This window comes from Rhinolophus sinicus, linkage group LG06 (genome assembly GCF_036562045.2).
Source record: "Rhinolophus sinicus isolate RSC01 linkage group LG06, ASM3656204v1, whole genome shotgun sequence".
Lineage (NCBI taxonomy): Eukaryota > Metazoa > Chordata > Mammalia > Chiroptera > Rhinolophidae > Rhinolophus > Rhinolophus sinicus.
Window position 1 is genome coordinate 57637272 of NC_133756.1, and position 24608 is coordinate 57661879.

Consider the following 24608-nt stretch of genomic DNA (forward strand, 5'->3'; position numbering starts at 1 on the left):
CATAGTAAAAACAATTAAATTGGATTATTGTACATGCAAGCGTTCTCTTTAGAGTCTGGTGATGTTAGAATGAGAAATAAAAACAGAAAAATATAGATTATTATTATATTCTGTAGTACTTATTTTAGCAAACTTACTAATTATGTTATTTTAATCAGTATTGCATATAATCATTATTGTAATGATCTAAAGATTTAAAATATTCCAACTTTAAAAAGTTTAATATATTTTCACTCATTAAAGATGTAAGTTAAATATAAAAACAAATAATAATGAATATTATTTTTATGTTTGCAAAAAAGTCTTTTCTTTCAAAGTATTCAGAATTATCTGTAAAATTAAAAGAAAAGATAAATCATAATAAAAGAATATCAAAATGTTAAATCAAATATTTTAAATAAAGCTGACATGTCCATGGAATTTTTAAAAATTTAACATTTTCATACAAAGTCATTCAAGTTATAGCATTCGATGTAGAATTACATGCTTTATGTGTTTATATATATACATATACGTATGTATATATTGTGTGTTAGTGAGTATGTGTGTTTATACTATATATAAAAAGAAAGGGAGAGAGAGGAAAAAATAAGTAACATAAATATTAATATAAATATTTAACACTGCAAAATATTCCTTGGACTTCATATGTAAATTTTGGGACTACCACTCTAATTACTGTGTACCTCTTTGTCTGCAAACTAGAACACAAAGAGAATCAAGGGAATGGATTCTCTTTTGGTCTTATTTGAAAATTATCCTTTGTTAGGCAAGAATCTATTGCATACATGTTATCTAAGAAGTTTAATCAATTAGCATAAATTTATAAAAGAAAATTATTTCCACTATTGCGCTCTCAAGTTCTTCCCATTTTTGAAGCAATGTCCATTTACAATGTACAGTGGCAGAGCCACATATCTTCAGAGTGAGGACCCCATCACCTGTAGACATGGGGTCAGAGATGTGAAGAGATGTTCTCTGGGGCCTCAATATTCTTCACAAAAGCTGAGGTTTTCAATTATGTGTGGAACGGGACACCAGTGCTTCGTAAAATCAGAGTACAGAGGTGGTTTTATTCTTCAGTAGCTTTCTTTTTGTGTGTGTGATCGTTAAGGGAAGGCCTTCTAACTCATGAGTTCCAGAGCACAGACCTCTCTAGCCTGAGACTAAGAACAATTACGTCAATAACTATTCTAGCTTTTACAATCAAATCCACATATTTTTGCACAATATAGGAGATAAAACCCTTTATGGAAAACTCCTGTTTTCTCTTTTCCACGAGATGTTTTTCTCATTCTCACATGTTCTCCTCTCCAACAAAAGAAAAGTGACTTTATTCCCCATTAACTTTATTTGTTTGTTTATTTATTATTTTATGTTGGGTATTTTGCAAAACTGTCGTCCCTTAGCTTTCAAACTATTTCACTTCATCTCTTCCTAGTGGACTGGTCATTAAAGACTCAGATCAGACATCAGATGTCACTGTTTCTGGGAAGCTTCCTTCTCAGACCCATCTGGGTTAGGGTCCCTCTTAGGTACTCTTATAGTACCTTGGGCCTCCTTCCATCATGGAATTGACCACACTGTATTACAATTTTCTGCCTACAAATGGGAAAGCCCCCTCTTAATTATGAGCATGTTAAAGTCAAGAAGTGTCTTATTTGATTTTTGTAATCCCTTTACCAAGTATATTGTCAACTGATACATCATTGGTGGTTAATAAACACCTGATAAAAGAATAGACAAATAAATGAAGGCACTTAACTCTTTCAAACTGTCACCAATATATAGGTGTTACCAACTCTATATTCACTTGTTTGTTTGTTTGTTTGTTAACAGAGAGTAAAAGGTAAGGTCGAATCAAAGCCAGTCCCTGGGATGTCCATCCAGAACACACAAAAATCCCTTGACACGTATCTTATTCAAGACCCCCATGGAGTTATCAACAAATGCACTCCCTTCAATATACATCAACTTCTCTTCAAATAAAAGCCTAGCTGGATGGCATCAAGTCTTGCATATATTCAGCTTACTCCTTATAAGCCTCAATTTCTTCTTTTTGTCACCATGTGTGTGAAAAGACAGCTGATGACAGTGTTCCATGCAGAGTTTTCAGAAAGGTCAACTAGCATTCAGATTTATGCTGGTAAAATTCATTCTTTCTCTTTCAAAAATTTAATGAGAAAGGACAGCTTTGTGAAATGGAGGAGCAAAAACAATATTGGTTAAATAAATTGGAATTTGCACTTTGATTACCCTGCAGTTTCTGCTGTACTTTACTGGAAATGCTCCCTGTGGTGCAGGTTTTCTCTGGAGTGACATCATCATATGAAGCCATCCTCACTATAATTATTTCCATCCATATTTGTAGAGCACATAGCAAGAACATTCAGTAAAGAATATTTGATGCATATAGAACAATTTAAAACTGTGGAGTCACCAGAAAGCCCCCATTAAAAGGCAAATGATATATCTTTATGCATGCCTCTGACCCCAAAGGAGATATTTCATATTCACACTAGAAAAAAAAGAGTCTCTTTCAAACAATGAGACTCTGATAAGACCAAATATCCTATGCCATGAAATAACAAACAACATGCGCAGTTTCAGTTGCTTTTGTTGGAATAACACTTTAAAAAACTGTAATATAGAGGGAGCAGACATATTTAGTTCACATTGTCAGGTTTAAAACCTTTTGGAATTTAGGTTCTGTCAATGTTAATGCCAAGTATTGGAATTTTAAAATTTTATTCTTGGAAATCCTGGTTTCCCTTTTGGGGAAATTGTTCTTTTTAGAATGTGTGTGTGCTTAATTTTAATAAAAGTGAAAATGTAAGTATAAAAGTATCAATTTTCTCAAAAATCATATAGCTCACTGAAAAACAAGATTTTTTGACAATGTAAGTGAAATAAAAAATGTGAAAGCTGTAGATTGGCTTGCCTGATAATTTGCGATTTATTCAGACTGATTTTACCCATGGGGGAGACTTCAGCCTCCCACTCTTGTGAGTTAAAAGACATGGGCAGGTTCTTTGTTTCCTGGAAAATAAAAGCTTCTGCCATCTGCTCACTGAGGCTTTGATTTTATTTTAAATGTAGAAAAACATGCATTTAACTCTGCAGTTAGTGATAAGGTCTAAATCCATTCAGTCATTCATCCATTCATTCATTCAACACCACAACTAAGGAAAAGAAATCGGCGCGGAATACGACGGTAAACTGAAAAGCTTACTTAATAGAATGGAAAAGTGATTTTTCTTACTAATAACTATTTTCAGACATGCCGCTATAAAATTCCCCTTTTGTGTCCTTTAATGTCATCTCAATCAGATGCCACCATTTCTCAACCATGATCAGTTGCTTAAAAGTCCTAACTAATTTAACCCAGTTTAAAATTTCGGTCTACAGCCTATGTCATGCTTTTTGCTTCCCCTAGTCCAGCGTTACCATCAGCCCTGGCAACCACAACTAATTGCTCTTTCTCCTTTCTTTCCTCTCTCTTCAGAGCTCTGGTACCTCTGTGTTGTCCAGGAGTATGGATGGGATAAAAAGGGCAAAAAGTCCTTAGTGTGCTGCTATGGTATGTGTCATATTTAGGCTGTTGCCAAAGACTTGTGTGGCAAGTAAAACCATAGTGACTATATTAGGGGGAGAATTGCAGGCTCACCAGAGGCCCTGCAGAGGCACTGTTCCCTGCATGCCAAGTGCATCAGTGTAATTTTCCTCAGCTGTCCCCCTTGGCTCTGGCCTGCCACAACACACTCACAGCATCTTAGCGTTGGGGTGTCTTCATAGAGCAGACTGACCACCTGCCTTCACAGTTCTCCGTGACGTGCCCAAACTCCCAGGGACACATCAGATTCTCTCCAGCATGAGCTTTAATGTCATCTACTTTGGCTACTCCAAAAGTTTTTCTTTTCTTTGTCTGTTTGTTTGTTTTTACATATTCTTGGGTTCACAATATTACTCTAAATAATTACGTATTTAACAAAACCTCAAATGTAAAATAGGGTCAATATTATATATCCATCTAAGCAATAGACAATCACCCATGTTTCTGGGTCAATATCACATATTCATGTACCCCAATTGGTGAACACTCACCAACTGCGCCCTGATTTATGCTGAAGTGCAGAACCTGCCATCACAGCCTCATTTGTCTGGATGTCAGAAACTCTTGGGGCTGAACTTACAAGGTTTCTAGTGTGCTTTCATTGTCACATGGCACAAAAGACATTAGTCAATTTGACCCTCTATGATAATGCTGTCAAGAGCCGTCAAACATATATTTTTTTCACTATTCTCACATTTCCTGTTCCCTTGATTGAAATTTGTGATGGTAAGTGGTAGTAAATGGTTCCAATTCTCAAACTTAGGAACTAAGTTCTGACATCATTTGCAGCAGGATGAAATATCACTTTTTAAATGTTGTACATATTCTATTGTTTCTCAGCGTGACTTGCCCAAATCTGTAAGGAAAGCATAGTCACATGACCCTGATGGTGGATGGTTTTCTTCTCATTCACATTAAGCTTATGAGAATCTTGTCACTATTCAGAGTTCGCAATAAGAAACCAGAAATGCTGACTGTCATGGAAAACTATATTTCTGGGATTTGGGTAATGAGTTTTCCTAGTCACTAAATGAATTTCTGTTTGCCAGAAAAGAAACAGTTAACAGTAAACATTAAATACGTAGAGTACAGAGAGAACATTAGGGGATTTAGGTTAAAGATGTGTGTTTTATTCCATCACAACAATGAGAACTCTTACTGACCTGTTTGAATAGGAAGGATTTTAAATGTCACTCACACCTACCACCTTCATAAATCGTATCATTCATACATGTTTAAAGGAATGTAACACCTCTTTAATTATACATTGTAAATAATATTGACCAGGAGGTAATTAAGAGATAGACTCTGGATAAGGGCTTTAGAATTTGATTTTAATCATTACATTTTCTTTATTTTTTGAAGGACATTAGATCAACATTCATAATCCACTCTTAGATCTCCCTAAATAATTCTCTTCCTCATTAATGCAAAAATATTCAAATGTTGAGCTTTTAAAATTTTTTCTGTGCAATTATAAATGCTAATCTACAGCTTTCAGAAATTATCTTTTATAAACTCCCAAAGTAAATTTATAATTTGCTACCACAAAAAAAAACACCATTTTATTATCATTTTAGGAATGTGGAAGTATTTTTATCATAAGGAAAGCTAGAGCTCTTAAAAATGATTTTGGGGGGAAATTTATCTAAACACGCTATACATGTGTAAGAGAAATTTGTTCTTGCATAACAGAGCATAATTTTACAAAAAAATACTTCTGTGACTGATTTCCCAAAATTTCTCAATGAGTGTTTCTGGCAACTTTACCTGAAAATGCTGGTAGAATCACTAACTTGAAAAAGCATGGGACAGGACAAAATCAGAGCTGAGATGCTCACCAGGAGACAGCAGTGAGAAGTGTGCCTGGCCAGGTATCAGAATCACTTTTGAATTATCGTACAGTCTGATCTGATTTTTTTTTTTTTTTTTTTTGGTTCCAAAAACCTCCCAAGATCCCCTTTTTCATTTTTCGTTATGACAAGTCTACTTTCATTGTTTTTATCTTTAGCCTCAACTTTTGTTTATGATTATAACTCTTCATCAACTAAAGGAGACTTCAGAAGGTTGATAATACTAGGAAAAAACAAAGTTTTATGTTTAATACAACTCATAAGATATATAGGTGTTATCCAAATGAAAATGTAAACAATTCATAACTGTTTCAATGATTCCACCTCATCTACCTTAATGTTAAACTCTGGAATTTATGGAATGAAGCTACTAATTGAGATGATCACAAGTTACCTTATCATACTATTCAATGGGAGACACCTTTTGGTTGGTTGATATGCCGCCAATGTTTCCAGCTACACTGTGAAAATGATTTTTTTCCCCTGAAATAGAAATCCCTTTCTATTTTCAGAAAGCCAGCTTTCAAAACAAAGAGATCAGTTGCTAATGAGTATTAATACTTTCTTTGGAGACAATAAAATAACCCCCGAAATGGCACCTTAGGTAAGGTGAAACTATTTTACGTATCTAGGTGCCACTTCTCAGAAACTATTAATAAGCCAACATTGAGAAGCCATAGAATTTTGCCTCCATGAGAAGTTTTTCTTGGGTGTGCAATATTAACCAAGTCTTTTTTATTCAATTTATTTAGTAAAATAAAGTTGGTATATTTGAAATACCATAAGCAATATCCTTTCATTTAGTCATTTCTTTCTTTATTAATTCATTAGATATTTATTTTGTGTCTACTAAGTCCTAGCACATATATTAAGTGTTAGGAATTTACTTCAATTTATAGCTATAGCAATGTAGTTAAAATCTCAGGGCTAGTGACCTACAGAAAGGAAGGCTAGATGATTCATCTAATATTTGATGCATTTTGTCAGGCTTTTGGAGCACAGCATGGAACCAGCATATTTGGTGACTGACTGCATATATAATGAATGGGACAGGAAGGCTAAAAAGAAAACCTCACAGCTACAAAGAATTCAGCAAACTACATCTCACTAACACTTGTGTTTTTTGTTTGTTTGTTTTTTAAGTATGAATTCTGAGTTACCTTGAATCACTACCAGGCTCTTTCTAGATACTAACAATGACATGTCTGCCCTCTCAGTTGCAGCTGGATGCCCCCGGCATTTTTATAGCCAACCCAACAAATGATTGGAATAGTATGATTTAAACTCAAGACCAAAGCACAGTTGGAGATTTTTTACAAAGCTGCTTGAAACTCTTGTTTCTAGAGTTTGTAAGATCATAGAATATGCAGAAGGACAACACAAGGTCAAATCTACATCTCATATACAAAGAATAAACTGGCTTTCTAATCCATTTACCATAGCTTACAATATAGAGGACAATACAGGATGAATAGTAGGGTCCTATGTGCAAAGCCCACTCGAGTGACCCCAAGTTCCCTGATATGAATAACCATGATTAGAGGGACATGGTGGCAATAGTAGCAATATACCACTGTCTGTCCTCCTGAGCCAGGGAGGAAAAGTGTGGAAAGAGCAGCCCTGAAGCTATATGCTATGCTAATTATTTTCGTGATGTACTCCTTGGGGGCATCCATTTATTTGAACAGCCAAAACAGCCCTTCAAGTATACCATGAGGCACCTTATTGTTAACAATCTGTGGCACTGGCTTTGTTTGTTTGTTTTTCAAAATTTATAAATATGTAGTATTTATCCTAATCCCACAAGACCAGAAAAAAAATTAAATCTAAAACATTTGGCAAGAAAGGTTCTCTTTGACTTTCCGTGGTAACACGCACACCAAGCTATGCTCTTGGTGTAAAGTTTTAGGGACCAGTGTTGTCCACCATTTTTAACCTGTTCATTATTATTTACATTCAGCTTTAAGGGAACCTCTTTAACCAGTTCATGTGGTGGGCATAAAAGGACCGAGGACTGTTCTCCTGAATGGTGTAATATTTATTTCTGGGAGCTGATAAGGTGATACTTTCTGGAGGAAGAGAAAGTAGATTGTGTTTTGTTTTTCTGTTGTTGTCATTTATACTGAATACTTGTGATGTAAAATATCATTTTCATCATTCTCTTTCTCTCTTTTTAACCCACAGAATCAGAAATATTGCAGAATAGCTGCACTGAATTACATCTGCTTAGCATTCAAGCATTTATATCAACATGATTAAAAATACTTGGGGTGTCCATTGCTCATGATAGTCATAAGAAATACGAGAAGGCAGAAACTCAGCTACCTCATTAACTGATGTGGCCCAAACAGCCCTTTCCTGACTCACTGAGGTACATTAACAATGGATTTTTTCCAAGGCTGTGACATTCAGACCTAATGGTAATGCCTGCTAATGGGTGAGCAGTTGTTAGGAATGCCAATCAATTGGAAATAGCAAAACTATTGGTTATCTCTCTAGTGTGAAAGGAGGCTCTTAACCTATCTTAAACTCATCTTTTCACACATTCTGTATGATCATCCAACCCAGGCTTATATTGTCCATCGGAAAGATGGGTATTTCAAGTTCTGTTTTACAAAAGCCCAGAATATCACAAGGCCTCTCCTTGGAAAACTGTATAGAATACAGGACCCTGGACACACATTTTATTTATATCTATTATATCAACTCCTATCTCTACTCCTACCATGAAACAATTCAGATTTGGGACCAGAAGAAAAAAAAATGGAGAAGGCTTTCAAAGATGAAAATGACTAAACACTAACAAAAAATTCAACCCAGAAGTGTCCTTATAACCTTGATAATTACAATAAAAATTTGTCCTTAGAATATTTCCCACCTGCACGAGTATATTGCCCTCCCTAAGCACATTCCAGTGTGAAGTTCTCAGTTTACATTCAGGGATATTATCTAATAAAGACTGGGGTGGGGATCTGTTTGGGCCAATATACCTACTCTGCAAAACTTAAACTATAGGCATGCAACAACATTCCTCATGAATACTCCATCAAGTTGCATTGGTATCCGACCTCTACCATAACTCATATCTTACATGAAACATCTCACACGGGCACATACTCTCAGGATATTGAGGTGTGCTGCTGACATCTATCTACATTGTGATTTCAATTTAATTGTAAAAATGGATGATTGTTTGTAAAGTGCTCTGCTAGGTATTGCAGAAGATGTAGAAAATTTAATGGCCCTTATGGATGAATATTTTCTATTTGGGGAGAAAAAAAGCACATGAAATGTTAAATAGCATAAAGATAAAATCTTGGTCTATACCACAGAGGGGGAAAGGCCACGTGGATATGTATGATAAATTGGCAAATCTGTGGTATTAAGCAACGATTTTCATTTCAAATACCATAGGATTTGTATGTCTTCTTTGCTATGAGGTGTACTATGAATAATATATTATCAATAATAAGTATTTGAGTCTGTGTATTAATTATGTTTTCACAATTACATTGATTCTAGGTCATCTTTATATGGATGCCTCGCTATCTGCATATATTCTGACGGGATGACTTGTAGGGCAGGAAAAGCGGGAGTCCCAGGTGTGCACATGAACTTGGTCACCACCCACCCTGTCCTATTCAACACTGCACAAACCCCACCTGCCTCTCTACAGCCCTCCTTAGCTTGCTTTGTTTTTTCCAATGGCATTTATAACCTTCTAACATACAGAATGATTTTCTTATTTATTACATTTGTTCTTAATTGCCTTTCTCTACTTGCCAAAATGGAATATCAAGAATCCAAGTGCTTTCTTTATATTGTTTACTGATGTGTCGTAAGCCCCTGGAATAGAGTCTAGCACCTCGTAAACACTCAATAATAAAAGGGTGCCACTGTTTGTTTTTCTGCACACATATAGAAATATTTACTGGCATGAATGTCTCTGGGGTCTTTTTCTATGGATTAAACAGACAGAACCTTTAGCATAGGTAATAGTGCTAAGTCAAATGACAGAAGTATTTGTTCTGTTAAAACAGTTTAATTTGAAATGATCCACAGAGTACCTGAGAGCTATGTGCCTCACTTAGCCATTCGCTATCACACTCTGATATTACTGAATTCTAAATGTATCACTGTATTTATTCATTGTCTGATTGCCTGTTTTTCCATAGATAACAAGCTTCATGAGGGTTGAGAGATTCACTGCTCTGTCCCCAGGGCTCTCAACAGGCCCTCGGGCAATAGAGGCACACCCACTTATTTGTAGCAAGAATGCTTTTTCCTCCAGCACCCACCTCTAAATCCAAAACTGCAAAAGCTAAGTTGTTATTAGGTTTCTAACAATTCAGCAGATTTTAATTTTTAACAGAAAAAAGGGTGACTCACATACAATGGAACAGTTACTCTTGTCCTCTTCTTTTTTTTGTTTTTGTTTTAAAAGAATATTTGAGATAGTGTCTCAAAGTATTCCTTGACTAAAATTACTGCTTATGTCTCAGCATCTAAGGGTACATACAAGGACCCAAAACAAAGGATAGAAATTGATGGTAATAAAGCACAGGCTGAAATACAGATGCTGCTGAGCAGAAGCATGTGAAGAAACTTGCACCAAGGAGAGAACTAATGATTGACAAATTCTGAGCATCAGAAGAATCAAAAGGAAAGGGAAAAAGCAAGTCTTGTTGACAAGTGAAGAGCAGTGAGAAAGGAGCAGAAGTGAACATATTTTTTAATGAAGTGTTAAGTAGATCACAAAGAGAGGTGGATAATGACTGTGATGAAGAGTTGGCCAGGGTGTGAAAGAAAAAAAAAAAAAGCAAAATTAAGTGACACTTGGTAAATCACAGGAGGACAGAAAACCTGAGAGAGCTTCTGTAAAGAATGGTCAATCCCTTGTAACACTCCAATGGCTTTTAGTAATCGAATTGGGCAGCTCATTAAAATTATGTGTGAACAGATAGGTACCTTGGCAAAAAGGCAAGGGAGCTAAGAAATAACTAGAGCAACACAATTGCTATTTCTACACTTGAAGAATATCAGGAATACGAGGTATTCAAGGAGATGCATTTAAGAAATAGTCTTTGAAAAACAGTGAGTGGATCCCAGGGAAATAACAGGAGCAACAAAACTGGCCACCGGAGGGATGAGTCATACCAAAAACAGGAATCTTTTAAATTGAATATGTTCATATAAAATAACTGAGCTAACAGTGAGGGAATTTAAAGAAGCTATTTGAAGAATAATATGAGGAAATGGGAGAATAAGATTTCAGTTTTTCTCTGTGTATGGGCAGACTAAATATAGAATTGTCATGTACATCACAACCAGGGAGCTGCTTAGAATCTGGCAGAGGCCCTCAGTGTTTTCCTAAATGAAAGTGATAGTTGGGCTCTAATTATTTCAAATACTATGGTTAGTTCTCTGGACTACATTGAAAGGAAGTGAATTTACATGTAAAAACTGCCTATTTTGTCCTAGGTACTATGTTTGACATTTTAACGTATATGAGCTCATTTGCTTCTCACAACAAATCCATCACATGTAAGTCATTATCACAGTTTTCAGCTGAGGTAAACTGAGAAAGCAGTGCTCTTAAATAGTAGTGCCAGGAATTAAATCTGAGTTTGGGGGGCTCCAAAGCCAGATGTCACCAAGCTGCCTCCTGCATTAAAGAAAGTTGATAATGAAGTATGAAATTATTAAAGAGAAATATAATTTAAGTAGCCTGATACTGTGTTAATATGTTTATTCACACTCAGATTCATTCAGATAGGGACCTTGGATAATTTGATTTATTCTCCTTGGGCTTCTTTCTTGCTAAAGTTTGTTATTTTATGAGACCAATACTTATCTGTATATATATATATTTTAAAAATCTTATTTAATAAATGGTACACACTCATTAAAAAAAAAATTCTTAGGTTCCCCTTACTATATTTTACTAGGCATGACAAAATTCCTCAACATTTCCTCTGATGGCTGGGGTGCAAGGGGGAGTAGCAGGATTCATTCATTCATTCATTCATTCATTCATTTCTTTATTAATCACCATTTATTAAAACGCTTAATATGAATCAGGTACTTTGCTAGATCCTTAGAATAAGCTAAATAATCATACTTCCTGTCTACATAAAATGCAAATTGGTCCATCAACCTATTTGTTGATACAAACCAGTAAAGGGATTTTACTGGTTTACTAGTTTACTAAGAGTGGAGTAAACGCTATTAAGGGAAAACAAGGGTATTACTGGAAAATGGCGTGATACCTAATTCTGATGTAGCAATTTTGAGGAAGCTTCATCAGGGGAACTTGGAATAGAATTGTTAGTTTTCTGGGCACAAAGAAGAGCTTGTACCTAAGTGATAACAAGAGAGAAAACGGCATTCACCAAAAGACCCATAGTCCTCGCGCACTGACTACACACCAGGACCAGCAGGAGGTGAACTTTTGTCACTGCTGCCCACGCCGAGTTCACGGCCATGCTATGACTAGGACTGCCCTTGATAAACATATGCCGCAAGCTACCTCCGGCCATCCAGGGCCTTTGCCATGATATTTTTCTATGTATCCTCTGGCAGTCTAAGACCATTGAAGTAAAGTTGAAGATTACATGTAAAATCAGACTGCAAAGAGAAAATCGCCCAATGTCAGAATTTTTCTACCAGCAATGGGAAAGATAAGCGTTTACATATAAGCCAGATAGTTGGTTTGTGAGATTGGGACTATATTGTGTGGTGAACAGACCCATTCTTTAAATACATTAAATTCTGAGAAATATCTACACCAAGAGAGGTGTCTTCACCATAACAAGCTGAAGGAATGTCAGATGCAAGTTCTCCTTGGCAAAATAACACTTTATTACTGTAAATTTTTGGATGGTTAATATACAGCTCCTGTATAAAGAAGACAGCAACCAAAATATTATCTTGCTTACCTGGGGACCGAGGCATTATGAAAGTGATGCCCCATATGTGGGATTAACTAAGACAAGTGACTCAAGTAATGAGAAAACCTGGATAAAATAAATAGCATTGCCTTGGCATTAGAGAGCAATTTCTCTGCGTCTGTGAGAACTATCAATGCTTTTCAAGTCACCTAATTTAGGAAGCTACTTACATGGACACAAAATCACCCTAACCTGCATATGTCATTAGTCCAAGGGCCAGTTTACACTGGCTCCCTGTTTTTAATCAGAATGTGTTCAACATCACATACAACTTTTATTCCATCACTATTATAAACAGTATTTTCTAACAGACTTTCAAGCATTTGGAAAATAGCTATTGTGTGATTATGGCATGTTTTGGGAATGGGGATAAAATATTAATGAAACATAGTTCCTTTCTACTCCAGCCTAGTGGAAGAACGAATAATTTACAGGAATTTAGAATATGATCAGTGTGAGAATAGAATGCTACAGGATCACACAGGGTTGACGCTTATCTTGAGTAGTTTGGTAGGCCCAGAAGACAGGCAGTTCTTTCTAAATACAAGGAGCAGCATGTGTTCATAGCATGTGTAGCAGAAGTTTTTTTGACAAGAGCATTGACAATGAACTGAATAGAAGATACCTCGTGTGATCTGAATATCTACTATAGTTTCAGGAAACATGTGCTCATAAAATGGAGGTATGAGCCACGAAGATGAATCTGCATCACTGATGAGAATTCACAGAACAGGTGAGAGCTCAAATAAAGAAACAAAATTTACAACCCTCAGTGGCATCTGAGTCCCTTGCCAAAGTGATCTAATCAGTGATGTTTGTGTGAAATACAAATATTTCGAAAGCCTTACAGAAACCAGATGTTAAATGTGTCTGCATATCATTGACAATGTGATGAGCGCACATTTACATGGAGTGCTTAAATACGATCTTTAGAACACTCATGAACATATTTGAACAACACAGCATCAGCAAAAGGCCGAACAGTGACCTTTGGTCAGTAAGGTAACTAATTATTGATCAGTTATTTTGCTACTGAGGCACATGTTGTTCAGAAGAAAACCAAAGACAGCACTGGAACTATGGGTTATTTTAGACAACCAAAGAAATATTAAAAACAGAATCCTTTTCAGTCTACACAAATATATCTCTTGGCCACCAAAGCATACAAAAATATCTCTTGGCCACCAAAGCAGCTCTCTAGGATAAGAGGGCTGAGAATACAAATTTTTCCATGTTTTATTTTCTTTGTCAGATTTTAATTGTTTACTGAGTATCATTCTTTATATTTACTACTAGTCCGATTACCATTTTGACTACCATATTATAGTCACCAAGGAAGCAAATGTATGTGATGCTCCCTAATAATCATCAACTTTTTCTATCCCGAACAATAGAAACGAAAAGGAAAGAAAAAAATAATATGAAGAGACAGACTCAAATGGCTGTAATTTCATTTTCTATCTTTCAGCTTATTGAGTCATTTTAGAAGATGTGCCTCCATAAAAACCTTATCAAAATCACATGTTTGCATATGGAAAATATACCAATCCATAGTCAAACTTCCTGTATTCACATACTTATTGAAAAAATACTGAATGTGCAATTGTCCTCATCATTTCACGAAGTCATTTAATGACAATTGCCAGTTACCCCCAAATGATTTTTTTCACATGCCTACTAGCAATGTCTGTTAATATATTCTTCGCTATACAAATTTCTAAATGTTCACTTCAAAATAATAGAGGAGAACAAGTACTCCCATTTTATTCAGTAGAAAGTAATACAATAATAAGACAAAGCACCTATGATTTAGAATGAGAAAGACCTGCCTTTGACTCTTGCTTCATTTACTGTTGTCTAACCGTGGGAAAATTATTTATGATCTCTGAACCTCAGCTTCCTCAGCTTTAAAATAGAGATAATAGTAGGTACCTAATTGGGTAGTTGTATTAATAAAGACATTATATGTAGAACATAGTCTATTGCCTGGCTCACTTTACAGGTTCAATGTAAGCTACTCTCACAATCACTTGTTATTAATACTGAAACAGCAATTTTGTTAACTTCTGATTTCATGGTTAGTGCTGTTTTGAATCCAATTCAGGGGACAAAGCTTAGGCTTGGACCAGTAAAATCTGTATTTGAATCCTGAGTGTTCTGTGAAGTGCAAGAAAAGCCACTTAACTTCTCTGAACCAGAGCTGTTTCTAATGGGAAATTTGAATACTAATGACTACTTTGCCAGATTATTACAAAGATCGAATGAAGCCATTCTTCTCCGTATGTGGTACACATTCGTTGAACAGCAACTCCTAGTATTAATATTATTGCAGTAGCAGTAGTTGAAAAACAAGGAATCATGTGATTTATATGCCTTGGAGTATAATACTATCTTACACAGAAACGGAGAAATAGGATTGTCTTCAGTTGCCAACCCCACCTGGCATGTTCTATGAGAAGGACTCCAGTACTTACTAAGCCTCTGCATGCATGCACCAGTGATGAATACAGAACCAGGAACCCAGCATATGATTATTGTTAAGTATATTTAAATATGCCCAGATATTCACACTAAGCCACTGAAAAGACACAAAATGTCCTGCAAATACTACACATTTTAAGAACTAGAAATATAAAGCAACTGACTTTTTTTAATGTAAAAAGTGTTGGAGGAAAGAGAGAAGTGATGAACTCTGGAAAAGCAACAACAAAAAGGACCTTATTTTTCCCCTAGATGCATTGTTTGGCAAAACATGTAAATTATTAGAAACTCAGTTGTCTCAGTTTGTCATCATTCAAATATTTTAAGTTGACTTATTTCCATTTATTCTAATCAGTGGCAGTGGCTACTATACGTGGAGTGCAGTGTTGAGACCTTAAGATAACAAAGGTTTATCAAGGGTGATTTTAAAATAACCCTGTACATTACAAATTATTGTTTTTAACACAGGATGGATAGAAAACCACAGGAGCATTTCATTTAATGGTCACTTATTCAGAAAACAAAGGAACAGACCTGAGATTTGTTTAATCAACGGGTTTTATTTTCTAGAACTGAAATAATTCAGATCTAAATTGCCAAAGCTAGCTTGTCAACAATTTTTTCATCAGAGCCCAAGGGAGAAGGTCAGGGATAAAAGAGGCAAAAGATGAAGAGAGACCACTAGGAAGAGATTAGGAGGGGCCACCTATATCCATCTTCTCAGTAGGTTAGGTATCAGGTCTGCTGACAATATTGAGGGGACCAGGTTGGGGATGCGGATCGGAAATGACACTGCAAAGGACCACCAAAGCCTTAACTACAAAAAGAAAGGCATGAAACCATAAACAGTAAGGAAACCTCCTAGTTCATCTAGGAAAAGCGGTTAACAATGGGAGAGCTAGGAGTCCAGTAGAGGTATACCCAGGGGTAGTTCTTAATTTTCAAAAATATTCCTTTTATTAAAAAGGTTTCTTAAGCTATGCTCCTTGTCTTTTGTCTGGGTGATGTACATGACTGTAGGGTGGCCCTGAGGCTGTGGGGAGAGGAAAAGGGGAGGCCAGGGGTCATTCCAGAACATCCCATCTGGCCCCAGAGATCTAAATGGGGACAGATTCTCCTCACCATTTTCCATCCAAGAAACTGGGCAAAGCTAAGCCTTCTGATCTCACAAACAACTTGGAATCCGCCAAATCATTTGATGAAAAAGTACAACTCTCAAAAAACTCCCTGGGTCTTGGCAAAAGGATTTTTGGAAGGGAGACCCTCCCCCACAAGCTGCCCCACTTTCCCCCTCTAGGCAGCTGGTATAATAAGTACAGGAGTGGACAGGAGCACAGGAAGATGTCACTCTCCTGCCATCCTCCCCCACCACAGTATGAGGATTACTCCTTCCAGTCCTCTGTCTTCTGGAAGTGTCCCCTGCTCCTGGCATCCTCACCCCTTCCACTCCTGCCCCTGCTTCCAAGGCAGAGGTCCAGAATACCTGGGGGAGGGAGAGAGGGGTGTTGGGAGGTGGGAACCGCCAGTCTAGGCCCCAACAGAAGACTTGAGCAACAGTTCCAGGCAAGGAGGGACACGGTGGCCTCATCTCATCCCAGGGAGCAGAGGCCCTGGTTGGGGTCCCAGTGCATGGGGCAGAGGTGAGGGGCAGGTGGCCTGCCCATCCAGGTACCTCATGGCCTGGTGCAAAGCAGGGGAGAGGGTGGGTAGCGGGTAGCTGGTGGGGGCAGGGAGGTGGTCCCAGTTCACAGGCCACGGCCAGTTTCTCCTTAACAGTCAGGCCGCATGGGGAACGGGCGGGGCTCTTCTTGACACTTTGGCGACTACGGGCTCTCGCTGTCTCCGACTCCCAGGACCTCAGCCTCCTTCTCCTCGGCAGCCTCTTCCTGGGGCTCCAGCTCCTCCCGAGGCACCTCCCAGGCAGGACCCGACTCCGTCGCCTCCACCAGGAGCAGCCTCTCAGCCTCGCAGGCAGCCGCCACCTCCTCCTCGCCTTCCGGGTCGGCCTCCTTGCGGCGTTTGGGGACGTCCTCCAGCAGATCCTCCAGCAGCTCCTCCACGCTCCTCTTCAGCGCTCCCTTCTCATCCCGCTCAGGTGCCGGCTCGTCGACCCCCGGCTCCCCGGGCTCCTCTCCGCCATGGGGGCTGCCCTTCTGGGCCTGGGTGGCAGCGGAGGCCTCGGGCTGTGGCTTCGGCATGGGCCCCTCGGCGCTGCTCTTCTCTTGGGCAACTCCATAGTCACAGGCCTGAACCCCGGGGTTGTTCTCGATTTCCCACAGCCCCTCACTGAAGCCCCTCCGTTTGTTGGGTTTGCCGAACTTCTCCTTGGACGCCTCATACGGGAAGAGGTGTTTGGGACCCAGGAGGGCAGTCTCGTGGGTCCCAAAGAAGAACACTTGATACCGGTTGGGCCGGGCCATGTGCTCGATCCTGGCCGGCCAGTGGGCATAGCCCTTTAGCTTGGCGAACACGAGGTCTCCGCTCTGGTACTTGGGCCCGCACGACTGCGACATGGCGGTGCACACCCGACCGGCCTCGGTGGTGGCGGCCGGAAGGAGGCGCCAGAGACGCGAGCGCGCGGGGCAGCCGCTGAGCCCAGGCTGCGCGCCGGCTCCAGTGCCCCGCGCACCGCAACGCTCCAGGCCCTGCGGGGCTTTGAGCAGGAGGGCGTTCGCTCCGAGACCGAGCCCGCTGGCCCCGCCTCTGCCTCGTGGTCACTAGAATGATGGCGTGCATTGCTTGGGTGTCCCGGCGGTTGTGCTGGCCGTGGCCCCGCGCTCATCGGTCTCGAGGCCATGGGTCTGCGCACTACAGAAAACTCCACTCTTGCTTCAGGAGCGGTGGATGAGAGGTAGCTGGGTCAGTGGTTTCCATCATTTTTTTATTTCCTTGGGGGCTAACACTGGAGCCTGCAGTGGGGCTCAAGAATGGTGCTCTGGCAAAGGGATAGAGTCGGGGGTATTTTTGGGACGTCTAGAGTGCACATCTCTTGGTAATCAGTATTCAAAACGTGTAGTACTTTTTTTGGGGGGTGAGGGCGGGGGGTGTCACAGAACGTATATAGCAACATCATGAGTATGACAAACCAGCCATAACAAAATTTCCTATTTTACATGGGAAGTTTACATCCAGTGCTGCACAAGGATTTTACCCTTTCAGTGATTTTTCATATTGTGAAATATAAGACTATGTGGTTATAACATGGAGAGAGTATGTCAAATGCTCTCAGTATGCTCCTACAAGAGAAGAAAATTGGACTCATTGTCCTTAAGAATTAGGTAGAGGTCTGCTTGTGCTCAAATATCTTTTTGGTAACTCGAAAGAACTTACTGGGGGCTATAGACTAAAAACGCATCATCTCAGCTGAAATACTATTTTAAGAAGAGACTTTCTGCCAGATAAATCTATTGTAAACTGGTATTTATGAGAGTTTCAATGTAACTGCAATTTTTATACAACTTTCTAGTCTTTTTTGAATCTTGCTGGCTAGGTGTGAACTTGCACTCTGAAACCTAGTCGAATTTATCGTAACAGTACTCTTGGCTATTATGACAAAGACTTTTCAATATCAATCATGCATTTAACTAGATAGATAGTCTTTCTTTCTTTCTTTTTTTTTTTTTTTTTTAACATTAAGCAATACCTGTACGGTTAAGCATATCTGGTTTGGAATCTTGACTTTGTACAATTCTTTTTTTTTTTTTCAGGTGTACAATTCTGTATTACATCATCTATAAATCCTATTGTGTGTTCACCACCCAGAGTCAGTTCTCCTTCCATCACCATATATTTGATCCCTTTTACCCTCATCTCCCACCCCCCACCCACCCCTTACCCTCTGGTAACCACTAAGCTATTGTCTGTGTCTAAAACTCATAGATAGTCCTTCTTAGTGTAGCTAACAATGACCAATGGAGAAGTTGAACAATTAACCCTTTTCAGTACAACTCAAATTTGTTTCTGGTTTGCTGTGTCGGACCAGCCATTTTACCTCTGGGTGGTAGAGACCTGTTCTGGGCAAAAGAAGTTAATCTTCTCCCAACAGGCAAAACAAATATGATGCACTTTGATTGTTCTAAACAAGTTCTTTTAATTTTTTTGTCAAATGTTTTCTTAGAACACTTATCTGCCCCACAAATACCTAGTTTTACAAATTAAGTAATACCAACAATGTACCAACAATTAATTCGCAAATCAACATTCTGCTACAAAGATACATCTGACACATTTCCTCCTTTCAATTTCTTAGGGGAAGTACAAGAAAACTAGGAATGTTTAATGGCTGTAGAAGAAAACAGGACATCATGGGCAGCTATGGAGCCCATAGTAGGAAGGAATATGGAGTTTCTGTAAGTAGCGGCCTTACTACATGTCTGTTTTCTCAGCCCTAAGCTTGCTGCACTAATGCACAGATCATGTACCAAAGTTGGTAAAGGAGGAAAAAATCTTTCTAGAAAGCATGTCCAAAAAGGGTACATAGTTATGCCATCAGCTCAGTCTCAAGGTGTGACCTCAATCTGAAGTTGTGACCAAACCTAAAAGCCTAAGACTCTAAGTAAGTGTCATCACAGGCAAATGGACAAGACATCAAAGCTTATTGCTGGGTAGTTGAACCATAGCAGGTGAACAGGTATGAGATTGGACTCTGGATCTCAGAGTCAGAGCGAATAACCAAAAACCTATCAAAAACTGAAACCAAAAATATAGTAGGAAGCAGAGGCAAGATTTAGTTTAACAGCTCTACCTGGACCTGGGCTGCCGTGAGCTGCTATGAGTGGCTGACCAACGACTGGTGACCTACTGCCTCAGTCGTGGTGGGGGGTAGCGCAAGGCTCATAATAATACCAGCATGGGACAGGGAGCTGTGTCCTACACAACTAGAGTGAGAAACAACGACTTGAACCCGAGTGGGCGGCGGAGGCAGAAGAAAGCGGGGGAAAAAAGATCTAGTTGAAGATCTAGATCTGCAAAGAGTAATAGAGATTCTGTTAGGCAAAGAAAGGAATGTCATTCTCACACCTCCACCCCTGTTCACTCATACACAATATAGTGTTAAAGGGCTGGCACAGATGATGTTTGTCTTTGAAGAGTTTAAAATCTAGTTTATGAGGTAAAGCACCAGAGACTCTTTACAGAGCAATGCAATCTAGTCTTCAAAAGCTAAATCATGTGTCCTTCACATAAATATGGAGAAATTCCAGGAGGAATCATTGGGAATATGGTTGTTAGGACAGGTTTATGGGAGACGTAATAGAAAGGAAATGTGATAGAAAGGATTTTGGCATCTCTCATGCGTTTTCCAGTCTTGTAAGGCTGGGAGCAGGTATAAGCTTCCTGAGCCTTTCATGATCTTACGATGTTTGAAGTAATTCTGAGAATTTCTCTCAGGACCATTATAAATACTAATGAGTTTGTGGCTATGAAAGTCCAGACAATGGGTATGAAGGTGTATGATGTACTAACAAAAGTGAAGTAGAATTTCATTATGGATGGGATTAGATTATTATTATTATTACGCTAAATAAGGGAAAAGATATATCAAAAGGAGTAGGGCTCTGAAGAATGAGAAAAAGTCCTCCACCAGACAAATTCCATATCGCATATGGAATTACACATCCAGTACAACTTCTGTATGAAACAACATATAAGTTCTTGTTACTTGGAAATATTATTTTTAAAAAGAGTGTTCATCAATTAAATTTATCACCTAATGATAGCTAGCTAGTGCCAGAAAGTGGGGGATGGGAGGAAGGTTGAGGAAAAAGTTGAATGTATTTAAAGAGCTAGAGGCCACTTTCACAGACACCTTGTTCCTTTTATACCTGTGTTCTCAATAATGCCATTAAATGGCATGATCTTGGCTGCTTCTACCATTGAAACCAATTTGTTTTTAAACTTGTCTCACTTGTTTGAGGAGAATAGGGAAGTACTGTTTATGGTAACAGGTTTAGATTTGGCTATTGTATAAACCGAATACTCACAATTATTAATTTCAGGAACTAAATCTCCATGAGCTCAAATGTTTCTAAAAGGTCAGGATGTTTTAAAAATAAAAAGTATCAACAACACCTATATGTAAAAAGGACCTAATTTCAGCAGCAGCATACCTAGCAAAACACCATGGAGTCCAAAACAAAATGCTTTTCAGTTTCTTTCTCTGGATAACTAATGATAGGATTTAAAAGCTGCTTGGCAACAATTATGAAACATGGGCAATAAAACAATATAATTGTACGAGAGAGAATGGATATCTAATTGATGTTTTCTTGTTTAATTAGTTTTACTTTCAATTAGTTTGGTGTAAACTGTGATTGAAAATAAATGTAATTGTTTCTACATACTTTTGTCATCATTAAAAAATATTAGCTGCCTCTGGGTTTATACAACAGAAGTGTTTGTACGTGGTTGGTATTTGGGGTCAAGGCTTTTCTTTTTAGAATGTTCTAGCAGACATAAATACACAGAAAATAAATCCTGTCAATTCTAAGATGGGTAGAAAATCCCCCACTGTCCTTTTGAAAAAGTCAAAGATGTGGTACCTCACTATTTTCTCACCTCTTCATTTTATCAGTGTCCACTTAGCCTAACCTTTAAAGCCTCGGGATTTCTGAAATCCAAGGGATCTGCTGGGGGTGAGGATCAACTGGGTATCATTGGGGATGTCCCGCAGTTAAAGGATCATTTGAGGGATGTTCCCAAGGAGCTGTGTCATTATCAATTTCAACAATGAATCAAATTTGTATCTGCCTTTGATGATGAGATTTGGGGTGGGAGAGATCAGGGTGCAGATTTTCCAAGATGTATGTGTGCCGGAAATTTGGACCTCATTGGCCAATTGTAAATGTTCTGGAGTGGTGTGTAGGAGTGGGCAAATGGAAAGATCATAGTTGTTTACAAAACTATTGTTTTAGTGACCATGGAAAGGAAATCATTCTAAAAGCAATAAAAGTAGCTGATTAAGAATAATTGTGTTTCATAATACTGATTTGTTGGGGACTTAAAGATTTAAAAAATTACTTTTTGGTTCTCGACTTTTTCTCTCTGACTTATTTTGCTTAGCATAATAATCTCAATATCTATCCATCCACGTTGTTGCAAATGGCACTATTTCATCTTTTCTTATGGCAGAATAGTAATCCATTGTGTATATATACCACGTCTTTTTAATCCAGTCATCTGTTGAAAGACACTTTGGTTGTTTTCCATATATCTTGGCCACCATTAATAAAGCTGCAGTGAACATTGGAGTACACATATCTTTACGGATAAATGATTTCAGATTCTTTGGGTAGATGATTACACTGATACGTGGTATATAAAACTTAAAACCACAAAAGAACAAGACAAACAAAGAAACAAAAACTCATAGAAACAACAATAGTTTAGTGGTTATCAGAGGGGAATGGGGAGGGGGTGGCAGTCGAGGGTAAAAGGGATCAAATATATGGTGATGGAAAGAGAACTGACTCTGAGTGGTGAACACACAATGTGATATATAGATGATGTCTTACAGAATTGTACACCTAAAACCTATGTAACTTTACTAACAATCGTCACCCCAATAAACTTTAATTTAAAAATAATTAATGGGAAATAAATTTTAAAAATAAAATGTGTTTCAATAATATGATTATTTTTCTAATTTGAATTTTGCATGATATCTATATAATTATCAATGTTTAAACAATTAAGTTATCAATACTGGTGAGTATTAAATAACTGGGGATTAGATGACTATAACATGATCTGTTTACATAATCATTACCTAATTAGATGGCATATTCTGTGTCTTTAACCATTTTAAAGTACAGTTTAGTGACTTGGGAAATGCTTACAATATGAAGTTGAGTAAAAAGACAGGATAAAATATATAATATAGTTAATTTATTAGCCCACGTGAAACCTAGTTTTTAAAATCTAAAATGTGGATAATTTTCATACCCATTTGAGACAACAACTATTTGAAATAAACAGAGCAATATGTGTCAAGTATGTTACCTGGTATTTATTAAGCGGTCCATTACTATTAAAATAGATAATACTAGCTTTAGTTTGTTAAAGTGCAATTTTTTAAAATTGCATTATGTGATACATACTTTTTCTTATTATTATTGGTTTTATCCCCCCTCCCTCAGTTATTTCTGGTTCTAAATTTAGTTTGACGTCTTGACAATGTTCCTTTAATTTTATTATAATCGTATTTTTTTACTTATTTTTTTTTTAAGGGATGTGTTCTTCATGCAACAAAAACACATTTTTGAAAGAGCCATAGTCAACAATGGCATGTCTCTAAGCAAATTTGGAACTCAGTTTTGTAGTTTCAATTTTATACTTCTTGCCATTACATTAAGGTGTCATATAAATGATTAAAATAACCAAAATTTTAGAAAGCCATGCTAAAGTTTTTGATGATGTAAACTGTCTTAATCTCAGTTGTCTCTGACTTTTCCTTCCAATAGCTTTCTAGCTTTCAGATTAACTAGCAAAATATTCATTTTGGGAATAAGTAATTTATAACATTTCCATTTAAAGAAATCACCAAAAATTGTGCATGGAAATGTAAAGGAGGGAATTTTTAAACCAAGATGTATAAATTTTGAATTAATGAAAACGGTATTTGAAGATGGACGGTGATGTTGTTTAATAAAGTTTTTCCTATTTCATTTTTACAAAATGCCTTTAATTTTTATTTAATTTTGGTTTAGGAATATCTATATTGAGTTGGTAGTTACCTTTCTCATCAAAGGATTCTTAGGGGTGAATGGCTTTCTCTTTTTAAATATTGTGAAATAAATATTTGGCCTGCAGAACAGATTAGGTTTTTTATACTAGGGAACATGCATATTATATGTTGAAATAAGTATTCTAGGGAGTTTAGTGCTTTGTATAAATCCAAGCACTCATAGAGCGATCAAGTAAAAGAAAATCAGTGCAGTAGAAATTCAGCAAAACTTTCGTAAACTAGCATTTGAAATCTTCAACAAGACTTTTTTGGGTTTGTTCATTTTTTAAATGGAATGGGTGACAAAAACACATTTTTAAATGCCTCAGTAAATGCCCTATATATATATATATAAATGGTAACACTTTGAACAAATATTATCACTTTTCTCTTTGGTCATTCTTCATGGTGAATTTTTTTTTCTTAGACAAAATGTAGTATACTTGTAAAATTGAAACACTTAATAAAATAATTAGAATATAGTCTTATTGTCTTTGCTTCTCAAAATCAGACATAACGAAAGCCCATATTCTGTTTGCCAAAGTGTAACTATCATGAGAATATTTCCATAGAAAGTAAAATTATAATAGAGCTGCTAGTTTTAACTACCATTTATTTAGCATATATATGACACACAGATATAACCACTTTATTTTCTCAATTAATTCTTAAAACGCTTTGCTATACTGCCTGCCTTTCTTTCTTTCCCTTTCTTATTTCTCTCTCTCTCTCTCTCTCTCTCTCTCTCTCTCTCTCTCTCTCTCTCTCCCCCCCCTCTCTCTCTTCCCAACTATTCACTGTGAGTGCAGTCATTGAGGAAATACTACCGATAACCAACCAGAGAAGTTGGTTAAGAGAAAATAAAGACAGAAGAATCAAGCAGGTACTAAGAAAGCAGAAATATCATGAACAGTAAGTTACTAGGAGGATCACAAAAGTCGGATAGAAAAAACTGTCATTCCCTAGAGCAGTTTTAGTTCCAAGGTTTT

The 24608-nt window shown here is 37.6% G+C and overlaps 1 protein-coding gene across 1 annotated transcript; it reads right to left on the reverse strand.

Annotated features, from left to right (window-relative positions):
* Positions 1-16720: 16720 nt before the first annotated feature.
* HDGFL1 (HDGF like 1) lies at positions 16721-17410 on the reverse strand. Its single transcript, XM_019734252.2, has one exon. It carries the CDS (start codon positions 17408-17410, stop codon positions 16721-16723), a length of 690 nt encoding a protein of 229 aa, XP_019589811.2.
* Between the last annotated feature and the right edge of the window lie 7198 nt (positions 17411-24608).

Excerpts from the sequence above, each read along its gene's own strand:
- HDGFL1 (XM_019734252.2), bottom strand. The coding sequence starts at position 17,410 with ATGTCGCAGTCGTGCGGGCCCAAGTACCAGAGCGGAGACCTCGTGTTC.